At 49.4% G+C, this 22,974-nt stretch overlaps 1 protein-coding gene across 1 annotated transcript; it reads left to right on the top strand.

Annotated features, from left to right (window-relative positions):
- Nucleotides 1-14,149: 14,149 nt before the first annotated feature.
- Nucleotides 14,150-22,827, top strand: RGS4 (regulator of G protein signaling 4). Its single transcript, XM_054037448.1, has 7 exons — nt 14,150-14,192; nt 17,560-17,665; nt 18,642-18,703; nt 20,215-20,381; nt 21,008-21,249; nt 21,710-21,781; nt 22,602-22,827. The coding sequence occupies exons 1-7, from the start codon at nt 14,150-14,152 to the stop codon at nt 22,825-22,827; spliced, it is 918 nt and encodes a 305-aa protein (XP_053893423.1).
- Nucleotides 22,828-22,974: the final 147 nt, after the last annotated feature.

Genomic DNA, 22,974 nt, shown 5'->3' with positions numbered 1-22,974 from the left:
ATTTGTCCAATCTTCCACTTCTTGTAAGCTTCCTTTTTGCGTTTAAGATCAGCAAGGATTTCACTGTTTAGCCAAGCTGGTCGCCTGCCATATTTACTATTCTTTCTACACATCGGGATGGTTTGTTCCTGCAACCTCAATAAGGATTCTTTAAAATACAGCCAGCTCTCCTGGACCCCTTTGCCCTTCATGTTATTCTCCCAGGGGATCCTGCCCATCAGTTCCCTGAGGGAGTCAAAGTCTGCTTTTCTGAAGTCCAGGGTCCGTATTCTGCTGCTCTCCTTTCTTCCTTGTGTCAGGATCCTGAACTCGACCATCTCATGGTCACTGCCTCCCAGGTTCCCATCCACTTTTGCTTCCCCTACTAGTTCTTCTCTGTTTGTGAGTAGCAGGTCAAGAAAAGCTTTGCCCCTAGTTGGTTCCTCCAGCACTTGCACCAGGAAATTGTCCCCTACACTATCCAAAAATTTCCTGGATTGCCTGTGCACCGCTGTATTGCTCTCCCAGCAGATATCAGGGTGATTAAAGTCTCCCATGAGAACCAGGGCCTGCGATCTAGCAACTTCTGCTAGTTGCCAGAAGAAAGCCTCGTCCACCTCATCCCCCTGGTCTGGTGGTCTATAGCAGACTCCAACCACGACATCACCCTTGTTGCTCACACTTCTCAATTTTATCCAGAGACTCTCAGGTTTTTCTGCAGTTTCATACCGGAGCTCTGAGCAGTCGTACTCCTCTCTTACATACAACGCAACTCCCCCACCTTTTCTGCCCTGCCTGTCCTTCCTGAACAGTTAATATCCATCCATGACAGTACTCCAGTCATGTGAGTTATCCCACCAAGTCTCTGTTATTCAAATCACATCATAGTTCCCTGACTGTGCCAGGACTTCCAGTTCTCCCTGCTTGTTTCCCAGGCTTCTTGCATTTGTGTATAGGCACTTAAGATAACTCATCGATCGTCCCTCTTTCTCAGCATGAGACAGGAGTCCTCCCCTCTTGTGCTCTCCTGCTTGTGCTTCCTCCCAGGATCCCATTTCCCCACTTACCTCAGGGCTTTGGTCTCCTTCCCCCAGTGAACCTAGTTTAAAGCCCTCCTCACTAGGTTAGCCAGCCTGCTGGCGAAGATGCTCTTCCCTCTCTTCGTTAGGTGGAGCCCGTCTCTGCCTAGCACTCCTTCTTCTTGGAACACCATCCCATGGTCGAAGAATCCAAAGCCTTCTCTCCGACACCACCTGCGTAGCCATTCATTGACTTCCACGATTCGACGGTCTCTACCCCGGCCTTTTCCTTGCACAGGGAGGATGGACGAGAACACCACTTGCGCCTCAAACTCCTTTATCCTTCTTCCCAGAGCCACGTAGTCTGCAGTGATCCGCTCAAGGTCATTCTTGGCAGTATCATTGGTGCCCACGTGGAGAAGCAGGAAGGGGTAGCGATCCGAGGGCTTGATGAGTCTCGGCAGTCTCTCCGTCACGTCGTGTATCCTAGCTCCTGGCAAGCAGCAGACCTCTCGGTTTTCCCGGTCGGGGCGGCAGATAGATGACTCAGTCCCCCTGAGGAGGGAGTCCCCGACCACCACCACCCTCCTCCTCCTCTTGGGAGTGGTGGTCGTGGAACCCCCAACCCTAGGACAGTGCATCTTTTGCCTTCCAATCGGTGGAGTCTCCTTCTGCTCCCTTCCCTCAGATGGGTCATCTAGTCCACTCTCCGCATTAGTACCTGTAGAGAGAACATGGAAACGATTGCTCACCTGTATTTCCATTGCTGGTGCATGGATGCTCCTCTTTGTCCTTCTGGAGGTCACATGCTGCCAAACCTCCTCACAATCCTTCTGTCCCTGCTGCGCCTGCTCTGAATCTTCAGAACATTGTGGCCGTAGAAGCATCTCCTGACGTCTGTCCAGGAAATCTTCATTTTCCCTTATGCAACGCAGAGTCGATACTCGTTTCTCCAGCCCTTGAACCTTCTCTTCCAACATGGAGACCAGCTTGCACTTTGTACAGACAAAGTCGCTTCTGTCCTGTGGAAGAAAGACAAACATGGCACAACCTGTGCAGGTTACAACAGCTGATCGCTCACCTTCCATATCACCGTCCTCTTAAGAGCTTCCTCAACTGTTGCAGGAACTACTCAGAGAAACCTGCAGATGAAAGCCTCGGTGCGCTCTCCCCACGCGAACTCCCAGGCAAACTCCCGCTGTTAGCCTCTGCTGTTCGCCACTCAGCTGGTTCGCTGCTGACTGCCCTTATATACCAGTCAGGCCCACTCAAGGCCCACCTGGAACAAAGCACTCCCAATTCACACTTTTCAAACAAACAAGCAAGCAATCAAGCACACAGTCAAACTGACCAACTGTCCCAGCAGCAGGCACTCAGATACTCACCAACACAGCCCCCCTAATGCAGCACTTAGCATACCTCCTCTTGGACAGCTCCCAGGCAAACTCCCGCTGTTAGCCTCTGCTGTTCGCCGCTCAGCTGGTTCGCTGCTGACTGCCCTTATATACCAGTCAGGCCCACTCAAGGCCCACCTGGAACAAAGCACTCCCAATTCACACTTTTCAAACAAACAAGCAAGCAATCAAGCACACGGTCAAACTGACCAACTGTCCCAGCAGCAGGCACTCAGATACTCACCAACACAGCCCCCCTAATGCAGCACTTAGCATACCTCCTCTTGGACAGCTCCCAGGCAAACTCCCGCTGTTAGCCTCTGCTGTTCGCCGCTCCTTAGCCTCTGCTGTTCGCCGCTCTGTGGATGAGGGGAAAGCAGTGGATGTGTTATTCCTTGACTTTAGCAAAGCTTTTGATACGGTCTCCCACAGTATTCTTGCCGCCAAGTTAAAGAAGTATGGGCTGGATGAATGGACTGTAAGGTGGATAGAAAGCTGGCTAGATCGTCGGGCTCAACGGGTAGTGATCAATGGCTCCATGTCTAGTTGGCAGCCGGTTTCAAGCGGAGTGCCCCAAGGGTCGGTCCTGGGGCCGGTTTTGTTTAATATCTTTATTAATGATCTGGAGGATGGTGTGGACTGCACTCTCAGCAAGTTTGCAGATGACACTAAACTAGGAGGCGCGGTAGATACACTAGAGGGTAGGGATCGAATACAGAGGGACCTAGACAAATTAGAGGATTGGGCCGAAAAAAACCTGATGAGGTTCAACAAGGACAAGTGCAGAGTCCTGCACTTAGGATGGAAGAATCCCATGCACTGCTACAGACTAGGGACCGAATGGCTAGGTAGCAGTTCTGCAGAAAAGGACCTAGGGGTCACAGTGGATGAGAAGCTGGATATGAGTCAACAGTGTGCTCTTGTTGCCAAGAAGGCTAACGGCATTTTGGGCTGTATAAGTAGGGGCATTGCCAGCAGATCGAGGAACATGATCGTTCCCCTTTATTCGACATTGGTGAGGCCTCATCTGGAATACTGTGTCCAGTTTTGGGCCCCACACTACAAGAAGGATGTGGAAAAATTGGAAAGAGTCCAGCGGAGGGCAACAAAAATGATTAGGGATCTGGAGCACATGACTTATGAGGAGAGGCTGAGGGAACTGGGATTGTTTAGTCTCCAGAAGAGAAGAATGAGGGGGGATTTGATAGCAGCTTTCAACTACCTGAAGGGGGGTTCCAAAGAGGATGGAACTCGGCTGTTCTCAGTGGTGGCAGATGACAGAACAAGGAGCAATGGTCTCAAGTTGCAGTGGGGGAGGTCCAGGTTGGATATCAGGAAAAACTATTTCACTAGGAGGGTGGTGAAACACTGGAATGCGTTACCTAGGGAGGTGGTGGAGTCTTCTTCCTTGGAGGTTTTTAAGGCCCGGCTTGACAAAGCCCTGGCTGGGATGATTTAGCTGGGAATTGGTCCTGCTTTGAGCAGGGGGTTGGACTAGATGACCTCTTGAGGTCCCTTCCAACTCTGATATTCTATGATTCTATGAAAAGACCTAGGTTTACAATTTATGATTAAAACTCTACTATCTACACAATATACATAGACATAAAATGTAAAAACTTAAATATCTTAGAAACAGTAGCCAATCAGTTGTTTTAATTGTCATATTTGAATTCAGCACATCAAAATACATAATAAGTAGCACATTTTATCTGTGAAGCAGACGACTTCTCAAAAATTGTAGACCAGTGTTATAGATATGAGCCATGGGAAAGAAAATCAATCAACATAAATTCAGAGTGTGGGATCTGTGGCTGGAGAATGACACTGCATGTATCAGCCTCACTGTGACAATACCAGGGATGGGTGAAATTTTTGGACAAATAGTTTCAGGTTCCCTGAAACTTCATTTTTTGGCAAATAACCTATCGGTGAATATGACCAGATAATTTTGGCAGGGAAAAGGTTTTTCAGCATGAGCTGGGTGTGTTCCTGTGTGTAATGTTTAGCCCAGTGGTTTTGGGCACTGGCTGGGGATGTGGGAGAGCCAAGTTTGAAAGTCCATTCGAGGGGCTTGAAGTCAGATCTCTTCCCTCCTCAATGAGTGCCCTGCAGTATTAATTTAGATGGAACAAAGGGCTCAAAGAGTCAAAGGTATTAACATAACCTAGTCACTGTCCAGCATTAAACACTGCTAAACAAGGTCTGGGTTGGGATACAGAGCCCTCAGCCTGTTCAGTGTCATGGCAAACACCCTACTACACAGCCTTTTAACCTTTTATTAAAAATACAGAAAAGAAGGGTGTGGCACTCTACAGTCCAGGGGAGTACCATATTCCTCATCTATATATAATTGTGATATTGCATATAAAACATGCCATGTGAGGTATCAGGGGAAAGGGTATGATCTGCTGAAACCCAATGTTCCATCTAAATATGTATATCATTAATGCATCTGAAGTTATGAGAATGCGTTGTATGGTTGTCACTAAAATATGCTGCGAATTGAGGAATCGCCCAGATATTAGATCTCCAGAGACAAGGATAAGGGAGCTAACCAATGCCTGGGCAGGTGTCAAACAAGCATCAACAGCCATTGTTCATGAAGGGAATTGCAATTCAATGACTCACTTGCACAAGGCTACACCAGGGGAATTGCTCAACCTTCCCTGGTGACTCAGCAATGCCCACCAGACATGCCTGAACTCATGTTCTCCAAGCACATGGACTAAAGGTATAAAACAGAACACCGTGGCCACATCCTTGGCCTTTTCTTCTCCCCCCACCTACGCTGCAAGCAAAAAGAATGCTCAGAAGACTGAAGACTCCAACAGAGAAGACTGATGCAGGGTGAAGCCTGTGTACTATGAACTGCAATATCCAGTGGGGTGAAAAAAACTGCTTAATCTAGATGTTGCCCTGTCTAATAGGGTTGAGAGTTTAGACTGCATGTTTATATTTTCTTTTCTTTTGGTAAGTAACTCTGACTTTTTGCCTATCACTTATAATTGACATTAGACTTTGAGTGAAGACGTCAAAGATTAAAAAGCCACCAATCCATTCTGTATTTGATGTTAACTCTATTGGGGAGGTGGTCATTAGCGAGGACTGAAATGACTGCTAAATGGATGGCGAACAGGGTTGAGGCAATAAGGCATCCTTGCTTAAATCCAGTTTTGATGATGGAAGGATCTGTCTCCAGGCCATTACAGAGAATGGTGGTAGTCATCTGATCATGGAGAAGTCTTAGGACCTTAATAAATTTTGACCACACACCATGCCCACCTGAAGAAGACAGCAGCTAAAGTTAATTAGCGCAACAATCTTCTTAGCAAACTGGCAGGTTTGTCATGGGGGTGCTCCTGCTCCAACTTTGCGGACGTCAGCTCTTGCCACCTCGTATTCGGTGGTGGAGTACTGCACACCAGTTTGGAGTCAATCGTCACACACCAAACTGGTGGATATGCAGCTACTTGCCGCCATGAGTATCACCTCCGGCATCCTGCATCTGACTCCGATCCCCTGGCTTCCAGTTCTGAGCAATATTGCGCCTCCTCATATCAGACAAGAGGTTGCCACTGGCAAATTACTGGAGAAAGTATGCGTAAACCCAAGCCTGCCACTGCACAATGACCTTTTTAAACCACCACCTGCATGTTTGCTGTCCCATCACCTATTATGGTCTCATCCGCCATGCCAGGATGTTAGGGCAGAAACACTCTGGCAAGTGGAATGGATATTTCTTATAATCCCCAACCAGTCCCTCATCGCCGACCCCACAATTTGCCCGACTGGTTTTGTCCTGCCCCTTCACCAATGGTCCCTGTTGAACAGATTCTGGACAGGGCAAGGTCTCTGTGCAGCCAACCAGTATCGCTGGGGCCTTCGTGACAGCCCTTTGTGCAGTTGCAGCGCAACACAGACGATGGCGCACATTGTCGATGAATGCCTGCTGACTAGGTTCAGAAGAACTGCATTACACCACTGAAGATGCCATCACTTGGCTAGATGACTATGCACATGCGAAGTAAAAGAAAAAAAATTGGAGAGCAGCCAAATCTGGCGAACACCTTCCACAGAGCTTTATGATTGATGGAGTTGAAGGCCTTTGTCAAATCAATGAAGGCCATGTACAGGTCCATGTAGCGGGGTGGTCACCCCGCTTCGGTTAGAAAAGGGTTAAAAGTAGTCAAGGGAGGCTGGTTGGGTAGTCAGCCACAGGTGTGGTTGCACCCAATTAGGGCACAGCTGGCCTTGATAAAAGGGCAGGCTGAGAAAGTGAGACTCTTGCTCCAGCTGGGGAGCAGAGAGGACCAGGCTGCCTAGGAGAGCAAGCAGGGTACCTGAGATAGAACTGGGTTGGGGAAGGGCAGGCAGAGCAGAGGAGCTCTGGCCGAGTGAGTCCTCAGGCTGAGGCTTTGCTAAAGGCCAGGGGAGGTACTAGGGCTTCAGGAAGGCAGCTGGGGCTAGAAAGGCAGCAGGTCCAACCCTTGCCAGTGAGGAGTGGCCATTTCAGACTGCAGTTTGCCCCTGAGAGAAGGGGCTAGATGATGACTGGCAGTAGCCACTGAGACAAGGTGGGTATAGGGGGTTGGGGTTCCCCTGAGAGGGGAGACCCAGAGTGCAGGGGCACTGCTGTGGGGAAGCACCCCAAGGTAAGGGGCACCGGGGTCTGGGAGGGACATGGGACCAGAGGTGGTGGAGACAACAGGGCAGGTAATAGAGGGCGAGAGACCAGCCAGAGGAGGATGCTCCTGAGCTGGGTGAGCTAATTCCCAGACTGACCATCAGGAGGTGTCATGCCAGTGAGCCCCACCTTGCTACATCCATAAGGGCCATTTATGGTCCATGCTCCTATGGTCCCACACCACTCTGAGCCCAAGATGTGTCAAAGTATTTTAAGGACATCAAAGCCAGATGGAAGGAGCATTTTGAGTTACTTTTGAACTGTGACTCACCTGTCTCTGATACCACTATCAAATCTATACCTCAATGACATGAAAGAGAATCTCTTGCTGACCTCCCCCCACAACCTGAAAGAAATAACACGAGCCATTATGCAAACCAAAAACAACAAGGCAGCAGGGCCAGAAAGCATACCAGCTAAACTCTACAAGTTTAGAGGTGAAGAACTGGTAAGGAAGCTCCTCAAACTTTTTCTTCATATCTGGTATAATGAGAAGATTCCAGAAGACTTGAGAACAGCCAACATTGTTACTATCTTTAAGAAAGGAGATAAGTTGGAGTGTGGAAATTATCGAGGCATTGCCTTGCTATCCACAACAGGGAAAATTCTTGCCCATATCCTCTTAAACCGATTACTTCCCCTGGCTGAGGAAATATTGCCAGAATCTTAGTGCAGTTTTAGACGATCCCGTGGGACAACCAACATGATCTTTATTGCCTGCCAAATCCAGAAAAAATCTTGGAATCCCCTATGCTGGCAGCGGGGGGGGCCCACAGGCTATATTGCACTGAGCGTATGCCAGTACTGGGCTGACCCTGCTGTGCCAGGCAAGCAGGCTTGATGGGCAGGATTCGCGAGCAATGCAGAGCATACTGCCTGCAGCACACGTTGGGATATAGCCCCTGGGGGCTGTGTCTGTGTGTGCAGGGCAGGTGTTCCCCATGCTGCATACATCAGCAGCACAATAATGCGCACTGCCAGTGTGTAAACAGATGACCATTATGCTTGCAAGCTAGCAGCCCACTGTGGAGAATGGGGAAAGTTCCTTCCTCGCTGACACAGTTGATTCTGTCTGCCCAGACACTGCCAGGCCCCTTGGTTCCACTGAAACACCCTAACAGAAAACCTGAGCAACAAGCATTTAGATTTCATAGGAAGAAGCTAGTGGCTGAGACTTGACCAATGTGTGTGCAGGGATCTCAGAGCCCAGCATCAATGGCCACCTGAGTCTGAAAACACGCTGGGAGCCTGTGCCCATCATTCCTCCCTGCATCCAGAAGTCCTCTAAAGTACCCTGTAGTGCTGGTGGGCTATGCTGGGACCCCTCCCCCTCTGCCCTCCTCTGTAGTACCAGCCTTCTGCCCGCTTAGTGCTTACATTAAGTTTTCTTAGAAGTTCAGAGCAGACTAAGGCTGCAACACCTTGGTTTCATTCCAGTTGTTGGGATTAATGTTGGGTGCTGGTGAGGGGGTGGCCTTTGATAGACAGGAGCTCAGACTAGATGCTCTGGTGGTCCCTTCTGGCCTTAAACTCCATGACTCTGTGTCCATTGTGACTAGGGACTTCTGCAGCAGCCAAGTAGCTTCTGGTTGAGCTGGAGCAGAGATTTTAGAAGGAGACCCCAATCCTTATGTAAAGATTCCAAGTGATGGTGAATCCACCTCAATCCTTGATAATTGTTCCAGGGAGTCATTTGTTGAGGGTGGTGCCTGCTCCAGAGTCTAAGAGAAGCCACAGCTGCCTCCCAGCAGTGAGCAGCTGGGCAGGGTCAGCTGGAACTGGGCATGTGGGGATGGGGAGGGATACAAGAGCCATGGCACACCCTGAGCAAGCAGACTGTGTCTGACTGGGAGTCCTGCACATCTCCCATGGCACAGAATGGAGGCTGGATTTCCTACCGACATTTCTGAATGCATTTCATTTTATTTTTTCCATCACTTTATTTAGACTCTGAGCCCTAACACCCCCTGAACCTCCTGCCTCTCCCTCCTACACACACACATGGTGACCTCTTCATACAAGAAACAGATCCTGGGAAATGGAGTGAGCCAAGATTGGATGTCTTTCTAAAAGATCTTCTCTAGTTCAAACAGGAATTTTGGGAGGCAGTTTTCTGACCTGTGTTATGTAGGAGGTCAGACTAGATCATCACAATGCTTCTTTCCGGCCTTGGAATCTGACACCCAAGAAAAAGCCAACCCCAGCAGCTGCCACCTTTCTTTATACATTCCAATGGGTTTCCTGACACAAACACGAAAGCACAGCAGTGCACCAAGAGAGTAAGTTCCAAGGGACTTGTGGTGGGGCAGTCACCCCACCCCTTGAGAAAAGGGCTGGAACAGGCCTTTGAGGCTGTGCAGGTCGGCAGCCAATCAACAAAGGCCTTTAGGGAGCCAATCAGGGCAGGGCAGAGGCAGCCAATCAGGGCCGGTGAGGCCCTATATAAAGGCTGCCTAGAAGAGAAGAAGTCAGTCTCTCCCTGGCTGGCAAGGGAGAAGGACCAGCTCTTGAGGAAGGAGCTAGCATCTCTGACAGAGCAGTGCTGGACAGGCTCGGGAGAGCTAGAGAGAGCTCCAGCCCTGTTACCTGCCAGGCTGCTATGTAGGGCCTAGAGGGTGTACAGGGCCAAAGGCGAAGTGGCCCAGGGAAGGAAAGCGGACAGGAGGGGAATGAAGGAGGGCAGAAGGAAGCTGCTGCTAGAGGGTCCCTGGGTTGGGACCCAGAGAAGCACGTGGGCCTGGCCCCCCCCTTCCCCCCTTATACTGCACTGGGCCTGTCATAAATATAAAGGGAAGAGTAACAACCTTCCTGTATACAGTACTATAAAATCCCTCCTGGCCAGAGGCACAAAATCCTTTTACCTGTAAAGGGTTAAGAAGCTCAGGTAACCTAGCTGGCACCTGACCAAAAGGACCAATAAGGGGACAAGATACTTTCAAATCTGGGGAGGGGGAAAAGGTTTTGTTTTGTCTGTTCTTTGTCTGTCTGTTCTGTGTGCTTGCTGGAGACAGAGTTGGATTGCTTGCCTTCTTGATCCATTAGAATTTATAAGTAATAATAAGGAAATGCGTTAGCTTACTTTTATTTTGTCTTGTGATTTTCCATGTCTAGAGGGAGGTTTACCCCTGGATTTGTAACTTTAAGGTTTTGCCTAGAGGGGAGATCCTCTATGTTCTTGAGTCTATTGTTATTCTATAAAATACTTACCATCCTGACTTTACAGAGGTGATTCCTTTATCTTTTCTTTTATTAAAATTCTTCTTTTAAGAACCTGATTGATTTTTCATCGTTTTAAGATCCAAAGGTTTGGGTCTATGTTCACCTGTACCAAGTTGTGAGGATATTATTCTCAAGCCTCCCCAGGAAAGGGGGTATAGGGGCTTGGGGGGATATTTGGGGAAGGTAGGGCTCCAAGTGGCCCTCCCTAAATGTTTGTTTAAATCACTTCGTGGTGGCAGCGTTACTTAATCCAAGGAATAGGGGAGTTTTTAACCTAAACTGTAGAAATAAACCTAGGGGGTCTTTCATGTGGGTCCTCACATCTGTACCCCAGAGTTCGGAGTGGGGAGGGAACCCTGACATAGGCTTTGCTTACAAATCATAATTTAAAATGAATGCACTGACATTGTCATAAAAAACAACAGCTGTATAAGGAAGCTAGTCTATGTTCATGCTTTTCAGATCTATTATACTTTTTCAGATATACGTATTTTATCATACACGTTATATGCTTTTAAAGTGTGTATTAATGTTTCAATTTCAATTCAAATTTCCAATCACTAAATTGGCAACACTGCTTGTAACTAGTTCACAAAACTGTGGAGGGGTGGGGGTTGGGAAAATTCAGGGTGTGTGTGTAGGGAAATCCCTGGTTGGATAGTTGCTGGGGAGCTATCCAGGAAAGCAGACTGAGAAAGGCACCTGCTGGAAGGGCTGAAGAAGCCAGGCCCACTGTCTCCATTCCAGGGTGCTAGGGCTCAAGGGAAGAGAGATGTGTGCTCAGGCTGCTTGGTGTCTTAAAATCCTTTTTATCTAAATGCTGTTCCTACTGGTAAGTAAACAACTCCAGGAGAGACAACAACACAGGGCCTGGCACCTGGGGGGTGCAATCGGAGAGATCAGGGAAGGGTCAGAGGTGCAGCCAGTCCTGAGCCATGACCATTTTCATCCACAGATCTCAAAGCACCTTAAGTGTTATCCCCCTTTTTACAGATGGGAAAATTGAGGCATGAAAATGTGATATGATCTGTCTAAGGTCTCCTAGGAAGGCTGTGGAAGAGCCAGGAAGATAGACAAGGTCTCCTAACTTGCAGGCCTGCACCTCTACATACTGGCCTCTCACTGGGTGTAAAAACTAGGCTGGGGAGGCTTCAAGTTGAGCACCCAAAACTGGAGGCCCCCCACAGTCCCCAGTTCCACAGGACTGTCCCGCTTTGACTGCCAAGCCCCTTGTCCCTGTCCCTTGTTCCTGCATTCTGTGGCACCTGCAGGTGTGTGGATGTTGAACATGATGTGTACCATTGGCAAGGGTAGTGCTTGGGCTCAGAGATGGGGAACTCATAGAGGGGCAGTGACACTGTACTTGGGGAGACCAGGCTGGAAGGTGGGGGCTGAGCCTGGCATAGACTCAGTGGGCAAGGTGCTGGGACCAGTGGCTGCAGCAGGGATGGAGCCACAAGAATTGGGGATTATGCCTTGGAGAATCCCAGCTCCCTTGTGCTGGGGTTGGTGGCTGCTGTGGTCTGGGATCTGCTCCATTCTTGGCAGGTGATTCTGCTGCATCCCACTTTAGCGACTTGAATTGTAGGGAGGTATACAAAGGCCACTTGTGAAACGTATCCATAGGATGGAGGCACTAAACACTGCACCATGCATGCCTGGGAAAGGGTTTCAGGATTGCCCCACTCAGGCACTACACTGCACCATACATGCCTGGGAAAGAGACACGGGAGTACCCCTTCTACACACTACACTGCACTGGGTATACCTGGGAAAGAGACATGCGAGTGCCACTCCCTCCCAGGCACTACACTGCACTATGCACACTTGGGAAACAGACATGGGAGGGCTTTTCCCAGGCACTAAATACTGCATGGTGTACACCTGGGAAAGAGACATGGCAGTGCCCCCTCCCCAACCCGGGCAGGTACTGGGGAAGTGCCACCACTCTCCCCGATATTGCCTAAAGCTGGGGCTCTCTTGTCCAGTGAAAATCTCAGGTCTTGCAGCCAGCCTGTGGCAAGGGGTGCTGAGGGAAGCCTTTCCAGTGGCTCCACAGCCATTCTAGTGCACTGGTGGGAACAGGGTAGAAGAGAGAGGCAGGAGTTGCTGAGCTGTCAATGCTCTGGAATTGCCCATAGGACATGATACAGCACTGCCTGATTGAAAGGCCAGTTAGCTCACAACTTTTCCATGTGGCAGAGACACACCAAGGTGTGGAGTATGGCCAACAGGAAAGCATGAGACTTGCTCATTTCCCATGATACTCAGATATCTCCAACCCTCCCCAGCTTGAACTGCACACCCTTCCTGCCAAGAGGCAGGCTTGTGGAAACTCAGTAGAGTGGAGTGCCTCTCCCGAGCAGCTTGCAAGAGAACAACCTTTTCTCCACAGCCCTGGCCAGCTTCCCACAGGGCCCATCTTTTGTCTCAGCTGGGTTCAGGCCCTTGTCTGGTTTGTTTGCTGAACCCTAGAGAAAAATCATAGAATCATAGAAGACTAGGGTTGGAAGAGACCTCAGGAGGTCATCTAGTCCAACCCCCTACTCAAAGCAGGACCAACCCTAACTAAATTATCCCATCCAGGCTTTGTCAAACTGCCTTAAAAACCTCTAAGAATGGAAATTCCACCATATCCCGAGGTATTCCAGTGCTTCATCACCCTCCTAGTGAAATAATATTTCCTAATATCCAACCTACACCTCCCGCACTGCAACTTGAGACCATTGCTCCTTGTGCTGTCATCTGCCAACACTGAGAATAGCCTAGCTTCATCCTTTTTGGAACCCCACTTCAGGTAGTTGAAGGCTGCTATCAAATTCCCTCTCATTCTCCTCTTCTGCAGACTAAATAATCCCAGTTCCCTTAGCCTCTCCTTGTAAGTCATGTGCCCCCAGCCCCCTAATAATTTTCGTTGCCCTCTGCTGGACTCTCTCCAATTTATCCACATCCTTTCTGTAGTGGAGGGCCCCAAACTGGATGCAATACTCCAGAGGTGGGCTCACGAGTGCCGAATAGAATTATTCCCTCGATCTGCTGGCAATGCTTCTACTAAGGCACCTCTTCCCCCATTCCTCCGCAGGCGCAGCAGCCACCTCAGCCTGCCCCCGGTGCCGCTCCCTTGTAGCCGGCTGCGGCAGCAGCCAGTGAGGGAGCACAGCGCGGAGCTGCAGGTGGCAGCCACCCACTGCCCAGGGCAGGCAGGGATGCTCAGAGGAGGCACACGGGGGCGGCAGGTGGGGCAGGGGGAGAGACCCAGTCCCAAACATTGGTGGAGCCCTGAATCTGCTGGAGCCCGGGAACCAAGAGCCCATACAATTCACTGCCCCTGTTTATTCCTTACCTCCAGCGTAGTGTCATCCACAAACTTTTGATAGATTTCTTTTAAGCGTAAGAGAAAATAAATGGAAAAATCCCACAAAATTAATCGCTCTTTGAAAACCTGATTCTCTGACACCTTCTACTGTCCCCACATCTTGGAGATCTTATCTATGGCCAGTCAGCAATACGCCATCTTTTGCAATATGGGAAAGTCCCCTGTAGTTCTCCTCCATCCTATAGAGATTCTACATCACGGACCTGTAATTTCTGGTAAGATTTTTTTCAGAGTATCCTTTTTTCCGGCTCAGACGTCAATCTCTTCCTCTTTTCCCCTTGTGTGGGCAAAAATGGGGTTCTGACTGGCTGGCCTGGATTGGCTGGCTGGCTGGCAAAAATGATGCTGGCCTGTGGGTGAGGCTATGAGAGACCCAGGCTGGAGGCAGCAGGGCACTGAGAATTCTAACCCACTTCTGCAACAGGACCTCTTGGTGTTTCTTTCCTGGAATTGGGAACTGCATCTTGAAAGCAAAATGTGCAAGGGACTTGCTGCATTGCCAGCCACTTGCTTAAAAAGGTAGGTTGCATTTTGGAGCATTGCTATTTCTAATGGTCCAGAACTATATGGCTCTATTGCACTGTTTGTCCACGTGAGGTTTGAGGCAGAAATGGTACAATTTAATTTGATTTCTCTCCAAAACTGATGATTGTTTAAGGATTTTCTTTTCCTTTAGCTTGAACTTGAATTGCATCATGTTTCTTTGTTGAGCATTGTGAATTCTAAACCCATTCTAGCCATAAGCACAAAGCAATTCCCTGCATTCATATACTTTGCTATCCTTCCTTATGCTGCCTTTTTTTCAAGATTTATATAATTCTTGTTCCCCAGAAGAGGGGAGATATTTTCTCTCATACTGAAATGACCATCCGCCTGGCTCATCGTTCAGACCCCTTGGAGTCCCTTCACCAATTCAGCAAACACAACCATGTGCCCTGCCCTGCCCTTCAAAGCCTAGCTCTGACCCTCCCATCCCACCTGTGATCCTACCGCACGGTGGACTCTGTCCTTCGTGCCTCAGCCATGCCAACCCTGTTGCCCAATTGCCCTTTTCTCCCACAATCACTGCAGGCCACCCTGTAGGAGGGGCATATTTGCAATGGAGGAATCTGTGAAATGTTGCCCCCTCCCCTTGTCCTCCTTCAAATCCTTCTGAGGCCTCCCCTCTATCCTAATCTATACAGGAAATTGCCACCGACAATGGTGTGGAAAATGGTTTTGGAAGCCACAAATATTTTGTTTACTTTAAATTGAACCCTCTCCTCCCCAAATGGCAGGAAATTTTGACAAAAATGAAAAAAAATTGCAAGAAAAGTAATTGGATTTTTAGCCTTCTCAACCCAGGAGTCCCTGGCCCATCGTTCAGATAGCTGAGTGACCCATGGATAGTGCGTGTGGGCTGCTTCCCTCTGGGCTCATCCCTAAAGAAGAGAACAGACAGCTCTCACCACTAGTTACTCCTGTTGTTCAAGCAATACAGCAGAGGGATCAATACCGGGGAGGGAGAGGAGTTAGTTCAGTGCCAATGTGGACACAAAACCAAATGGATATAAACTGGCCATCAACAAGTTTAGGCTTGAAATTAGATGAAGGTTTCTACCCATCAGAGGAGTGAAGTTCTGGAACAGCCTTCCAAGGGGAGCAGTGGGAGCAAAATACCTAACTGGTTTCAAGACTGAGCTTGATAAGTGTATGGAGGGGATTGTCTGATGGGACTGCCTGGTGACTGCTAGCAGCAAACATTACCAACTGCTGGTGATGGGACACTAGATGGGGAGGGCTCTAAGTTCTACAGAGGATTTTTTCCCAGGTGTCTGGCTGGTGGGTCTTGCTCACATGCTCAGGGTCTAACCGATCACCATATTTGGGGTTCAGGAAGGAATTTCCCCCCACATCGGATTGGCAGAGACCTGGGGGGGTTTTGCTGTCCTCTGCAGAGTGGGGCATGGGTCACTTGCAGGTTTAAAATAGTATAAATAGTGGATTCTCTGTAACTTGAAGTCTTTAAGCCATGATTTGAGGACTTCAGCCAGCGGTTAGGGTCTATTTCAGGAATGGGTGAGGTTCTGTGGCCTGCAATGTTCAGGAGCTCAAACTAGATGATCACGATGGTCCCTTCTGACCTTAAAGACTATTAGTCTAAGCAGGCAAGGTTGCTGTGGAATCAAACCCTGTTAATGAACAGAAAGACAAACACTGTGTTGAAGTGGAGCTAATGGTGAAAGTAAAAATATAGTGGACCCAAATAATGACAACCTATTGCAGAATTACCCCTGGAGCAATGTTTGTGACAGCACCTCTGCTTAGAGCAAGCGCCCCCCCCACTTGATCTTCCTCAGTCAACCTGCTTGATTATCCATCCTTTAGTTTTGCTAACATGACTTGTTTGGCTGTTTTATTTCCTTTAGTATGTGGTCAGATCAAAAAAGTGACTGTAAAAAACAACATTGTGTTTATTTGATCAGTGACCCTCAGCTCTCTGTTGTTTGGTTTATAAAGTGCAAGGTCACTAAGTGCACTCAGCCTTGGATGGACAGGAAACTGGCTCTGTTTGTTCTGCCGCACACATCAACCTCAATAATAAAAGCCCAAATCTGGAGTGGTGTTGTGGTGATGAAGTCAATTGCAAGTGCAGAAATTCAGCCCAGAGATTCTGCAATCAGCTGATTCCTTTGATGAGGCTCCAAGCAGGATGGAACTCAGCTTGCTCTGCTATAAATGAATTGGCTCATCAAAGTGGAAGTACAGCTTTGCTGTTAGGATGCAGAAACTCTGAGTTCATTTCCTGGCCTTTCCACAGATTCCCTTTGTGACACTTAGAAGCTCTGTGCCTCCATTTCCCCATCTCACAGGATGTTGTGAGGGTCAGCTCATTAGTGTATCCACAGTGCTCATGTGGTAGGATTCTGGGAAGCCATGTAAGTAAAGTGTCAAAGTCAGACTCAGGACTCACAATTTGTCTGACCACTCTGTTTATTAGCAAAAGCGCTCTGCTAATATACCCAGATAATGTGAGTGCCATGCAAGGCCCAAACTACCTTATTTATACAGATAAAAAGTGTGCGAACTTAACCAGATGACAAAGGGAGCAGAACTGATAAGTTTACCTGGGGCTAGACACACATCTTATTTCCTTATTAACTCTTACAGATCTCCTGTTAATGTCCCACCATCAGCTTAAGTGGACCCATTGTTCAATACCTTAAAGTTTCTCTTCCTGTCAACTTTATCTCAACATTCCTCATTCCTGCTTAAAGGAACATACAGCATTTCTTTAATCCATTCTACTTTTACAATATAATTCATTCTACTTTCACAAAAGTAACTGTGTCAGACCTGGTTTGTCAATAAACAGATAGTGGCCTTGAATATGCACAGAGCTGATGAAAGGGCCTTTGTTACATAATTGTGATACTTTTCTGAGTATAACTACATTTTATATTTCAAACGAAATAATAACAAATAAAACCTCTTCTATTGCAGTGATCTCCTAACAGGCAGCTAATCAAGAAACTTATTATAAGCTGCAATAATCATATTTGTTATACTGTTGAAAGTCCAGTTCACTGAATGTAAGATCCCACTTGCTTCAATTCCTATGTTAATGCCATTTGTCCAAAACAGAAGAAGTGAACACTGACAAGTGATGCATCAGGGTTGGACATGCAGCGCTGAAATGGGCCCGTAATACTGAGGAGTTCTAAACTCATAGACTAATAGACTTTAAGGTCATAAGGGGACCATAATGATCAAATAGTTTGACCACTTGTGCATTGCAGGCCACAGAACCTTGCCCATAAGTTGTTTCATTTTGCATGAAGACTCTGCCTTTTGGCTCTTAATAATAATAGCCTTTATCAATGGTTTCTTGGTTTCTTTCTTCCTGTGCAAAAGATATGAAGCATCATCTGGATTTCTTACTGCAGAAGCCTTGTTCATGTGAGCACAGCTCTTCCCACAGCAAGAAGGAGAAAATGGCTCCACCCCAGAGGTAAGAGAAAAGCCGGAGGCAGGAATGGCAGGGCCTGATGCTGGCAGGGAGAGTTTGCTCCTTCATTACAGTAGTTCACTAACATTCCTGGTCGTGTTGCTGCAGGACAGCAGTGGGCAGAACACTGGGCTAGGTGGATATGGTATGTCCCAGGACAGAAGGAAGCAGCACAAAGGGCTAGGTGGAGATGGTACATCCCAGGTAGGGTTGCCAACCCTCCAGGATTGGCCTGGAGTCTCCAGGAATTAAAGATTAATCTTTAATTAAAGATTATGTCATGTGATTACATCTCCAGGAATACATCCAACCAAAATTGGCAACCCTAGTGCCAGGATGCAGGGGGCTGCACACAGGGCTAAGTGGTTATGATACGTCCCAGGACAGAAGGGGGCAGCACACAGAGCTAGGTGGATATGATATGTCCCAGGACAGAGGGGGCAGCACACATGTCCTGGTACAGAGGGGGCAGCATGCAGGGCTAGGAGGTTATGGTACATCCCTGGACAAAGGATGCAGCATGCCGGGCTCTGTGAACCATTGGCCTATTCTGGTGTGTCAATTCTATGTTCTTTATGCCTTTAGCCAAATTAACAGTACCCCCTACAGTCTCAGGAAATCACCCATTTGGATTCACTGACTTAACCCTAAAGGCCAATCTCTACTCAGTGCTCCTGAGAGAGGCAAACAACCCCAAATTCTACCCAAGTCCATATCGACCATCTCTGGGGAAATTTCCCCAGCCCCTTCTAGTGATGTGTGATGTGTTGTGCATGTGAACTAGACTCTCCATAGATCTCTACCTGAACCCATCTGTCTCAGAAGATCAGTAATAGCCACGGGAGGGGCGTTCATCCCAGTGATATGGAGCGGGTCAGTGCATTTAGGGACAGAGAAGTGTTGGTGGTGATGTACTGGAGGGCTAAGCGAAAGTCCTAGGTTAACTCCACACTCCATCTATCCCTTTGTCCCCTCCTAGGGTTAGCCACAAGGAAGTCCAGAAATGGACTGACTGTTTGGAGAACCTGATACATCATAACAGTAAGTAGATGGGGCTGCTGTGCTGGAGGGATCTGGGGAGAGATCATATTCTGTACTGTTGACTATTTGGCATGATGAGTGATCCCAGGTTGGTGCCACATGGTACAACTGCAGGCTCAGAGTTCAATGCTTTCACTCACTTCCTCCAGCAACACACATCCAGCTAGCTCCTGTCAGACACTGCCATTGGGGCAGGGGCGGCTCTATGTATTTTGCCGCCCCAAGCATGGCAGTCAGGCAGCCTTCGGCGGCATGCCTGTGGGAGGTCCACCGGTCCTGCACCTTCGGCGTACCTGCCGCCGAATTGCTGCCAAAACTGCGGGACCAGTGGACCTCCCACAGGCATACTGCCGAAGGCAGCCTGACTGCCGCCCTCACAGTGACTGACAGGCCGGCCCCCGCAACTCGTTGCCTCAGGCACGCGCTTGGTGCACTGGTGCCTGGAGCCGCCCCTGCATTGGGAGAGGTTACAGGCACAGAGGGCAGTGGAGCTGGAGTGGAGACAGGTTCCACTGCATGTAGACATGGCAGAAGGCAGACTCAAGGACTGTTGGTGGCTATGAGAACAGCCCATGGTATTCTCACTGAACTATCCCTTATTGGTAAAGCAGCACATGCTCTGAGGAAGTTGGGAGCAGATGAAATCCCATCCTCAGGCTGTGTGGGGAACTCAAGGGACCCACAATTTCCCAAACCTGGTGGGAGTGGCTCTGCCTTGGTCCCAGACCGTGGTCAGTGTCAGCTCTGCTGCTGACCCCAGCATGTCTCACATTTCTGTCCTATTCCTATTCACCCTGAAAGAAGGCAAATGTTGAGCCAAAGTCATCCCTGACACAATTCCACTGAAGTCAGCTGTGTTAAACCAGAGTGAATTTGGACAATCTTATTTCCTGGCCTCACAAGTTTGTCTCAGCACTCAGCTCTGGTTGTTTTCCTGGGGCCAGTTCCAAAGAACTCACCCCTGTTGGCCTTTTGTGGGCATGCGGCCAGGACTTGTGTAGTTCCAGGCCTTCCTGAAGTTTTTTCTCAGAGTAAAGCTTGTCATGGGTGACATGAAGGTCAGGCAGTGAGGGACACATCTCCAGCTGCTCAAGTAGGAGCCCCTCTTACCCTGTGCTGCAGCCCCTGGGCTTTGTGCCACCAGGCCAGAGAGGTTCCCAGGCCTGGAATCACACACTGTGCATTAATGGCCTGCCTGGGGTCAGCTGGGATAGGGTCTATCTGTATGCTCCTGTCAGCTGCCCCAGGGAAGATCACTGCTTGGAAGCTGGTGCCTGAGGAGCCATGCTGTTTGGCTGCCCCTTGAGGCCTCCCCTCGCCAGCCATTTGCCAGCTCTGGAAATCCCATGAGGAAGGCCAAGCCGAACATGCAGCCTCTACAGTGAGGAGCTGCTGTCTCTGGATTTCTGTGCAGCAGCCCATTGGCTACTTGGGATCACCCTAACACAGCTAAGAGAAGCTAGAGGCCGAGGAGACTCACCTGCTTCCTATTGCTTTCATCCCATCTGCAGGTGGGCTGGCTGCTTTCCAGGCTTTCCTCAAGTCTGAGTACAGCAAGGAGAATATTGAGTTCTGGGTGAGCTGCAAGGAGTACAAGAAAACCAAATCGCCAGCCAACCTTAGCCCCAAGGCCAGGAAGATTTACAATGAGTTCATCTCTGTGCAGGCTACTAGAGAAGTAGGTGCAGCACCCTCTGGAGAACCCTCAACCTCAGGGCTAAGCAGAGTGGGCAGCTGGCCCTACAACAACACTTCTGAGAATGTGGCTCCGGCTCTTCAGAGAGGTGGGAGAGGGGCTTTGCTGTGTGGACAAAATGCCAGTCAAAAGTGCAGCTGAAATATGCCACTTTCACTGCTTTAAATGAGCTCTTCTCAGAGGGGCTCAGTCCCCATCCTTATGCACTCCAAATGCCAAAACAAGGAGTAGAGGACCAGACGAAAGGAGGTTCCCCATGCGCGTTCCATGCAACTGAAAGAATCTATCCCAGGGACATGCCACCCCACCCCTAGTGGATGATCCTTGTTCACTGTCCCAGAGAAGGGAAAGTGCCCCTTCCTGACCCCAGATTTAGGGATCCACTCATGCAAATAATCCTATTTGTAGCCAGAGATCCCACTGAGGTCCAAGCAGCCCCCCTTTACTTCCACTGAGTGCTGACTGAGTGGATTCTGCAGTGAGACCCAGCCCTCTCTTGGTCCATTTAACAGACTAGCTGGGAAATATCTGGAGCAAACCCTGGCTCTCCATTCCTTGCCTGGCTGCTTCCAGACCAGCCTGTACTAATCTCTCCCTCCCTTCTACAGGTGAACTTGGATTCCTGCACATGGGAAGTGACCAGCCACAATGTTCTCAAGCCCACCCTGTCGTGCTTCGACGAGGCTCAGAAAAAAATCTTCATCCTCATGGAGAAGGATTCTTACCGCTTCTTCCTCAAATCTCGCTTCTACCTCGATTTGGTCAGTCCACCTGCAACTACTTGTGGGACTCAGAACCACAAAAGAGCTACGTCTCCTGCCTTAGCCTGCTTCTCCCCTCTGGTCTCTCAGTACACTTAGCTCTGAGCAGGGAGCAGGCAGGTCTCCTGGGACTCTCTGGGGATGCATGACAGCAAAGCACTCCTTGGCATGAAACACTGTTGCCAAGAGCTGCTTGAGGTCGTCACCTATATCCACTATCTAACTCCAGCCACCATTAGTTTGAGCATCAAAACGTGTCATCTACATCAGTATGTGAGCCCCTGAAGACAGGTTTCCTGACACTCAAAGTCAATGGCAACGTTAAGGGTTAGAGCATCAGATGTGCATTGTGTTCTTTCCATGTGTCGCCAGCATACGTATGTGGCTCCCAAAGCACTTCGGTGCAGGCCTTGCTCAGCAGTGCTTTATTACCAAGGCCCTATGTCTGTGTGGGTGACCTGTGACCTGTATACCCAGCAAGGGGGTCTGAGGGGACAACCACACTCCCTGGACATGTCCTTGTGCATGTGTATCTGCTCTCTCCTGCAGTTGCCAACTCCCGACATGTTTAGATGCCTGCAACATGAGGCTCATGGCTGCAGTCCCTGTGTCACCTCTCGGGTAAGCAAAGAGATAGACAAGAAACACTGCATCTCCCTGACTCATCCAGGCAGGCAGGAGCCAGCTCAGGAGAAGGCCTGTTGGACACAGAAAAACCGTGGCACAATGCCCATGCTGTGCCATTGCGTGGGCCTTAGGACCATGCAGGCTGTGGTTTGCTTGTACCCTGGCAGTGCTCCTTTCTGAGGCAGCTTGTGTGTGTGTGGAGAAATATTCATCATTGCTGAACCTTGGTTTATTATCTCACCTCATTTTCAGAGTCTCCAGATTATCCAGGGTTTCTCCTTCATGGTGTGGTGTTCTGTCCCATCTAGTGGCACTCAGACCACTTAGCAAGAGAGTTAAATGAGCCTGCTCTACAGCCTTAGCTAAGAGCTAGTTGGCTTTTAGCTCATGTGGTAGAGGCTCATGCACTAAGCTCCAGAGATCCCCAGTTTGATCGCGCCCACCAATAACCAGGGTCTGCTCATACCTGCTTACAGCTGGGCATGGGGAAATGTTACATCATTGGCAAGTCAATTCAGGAACAGTTCCAAGTTTATGTTAAAGGGTGACTGTAGCGAGGTGGTGGGATACTCCACAGCCCCGCAGCAGGACAAGCCTCCCCTAGCACCAACGTGGGCGGAGCCAGTGGGTCCTGTGCCCGCCCCCCAGAGGTCACGGAGCAGGACAGGAAGTAGAAAAGCCCTGCTGCAAAGCTCAGTGGAAAACCAGCCGCCGGAGAGTCAGATGCCTGTGGCCTAGCTCCGGGTTGGGGAACGCCGGCAGGCCGTGGCCGACCCAAGGACTGGCCAGGCCAGCCGAGCCTACCCCTCGCCAGCTACTCCGAGGAGGAGCCGCGCCTACCCCTCACCAGCTACCCCGAGGAGGAGCCGTGCCTACCCTTTGCCAGCTACCCTGAGGAGCAGCCGAGCCTACCCTTCGCTAGTTACCCGGAGGAATCGATGGTGCTGGAAATTGCCGAGGACACCAGCCAAACCCAGGTACCTTACGAGGGGGAGTCCAGAAGTAGCCCGGGAGCAGCCGACCCTGGCCTGAGCTCCTGACTGTGTGTTTGCTGCCCCGCCCTGACCTAGGGCTTGGGCCCAGAGCGACCTAGTGCGAGGCGGTGGGATACCCCACAGCTCTGCGGAGGGACGAGCCTCAGCCGAGCCCTTCTACAGTGACCATCAGGTTATATGTTGTCGGTCTAA

This window comes from Malaclemys terrapin, chromosome 8 (assembly GCF_027887155.1).
Source record: "Malaclemys terrapin pileata isolate rMalTer1 chromosome 8, rMalTer1.hap1, whole genome shotgun sequence".
Classification (NCBI taxonomy): Eukaryota; Metazoa; Chordata; order Testudines; family Emydidae; genus Malaclemys; species Malaclemys terrapin.
The sequence above is the reverse complement of the archived record's forward strand: the minus strand, read 5'-3'. Positions and strand labels throughout refer to the sequence as shown.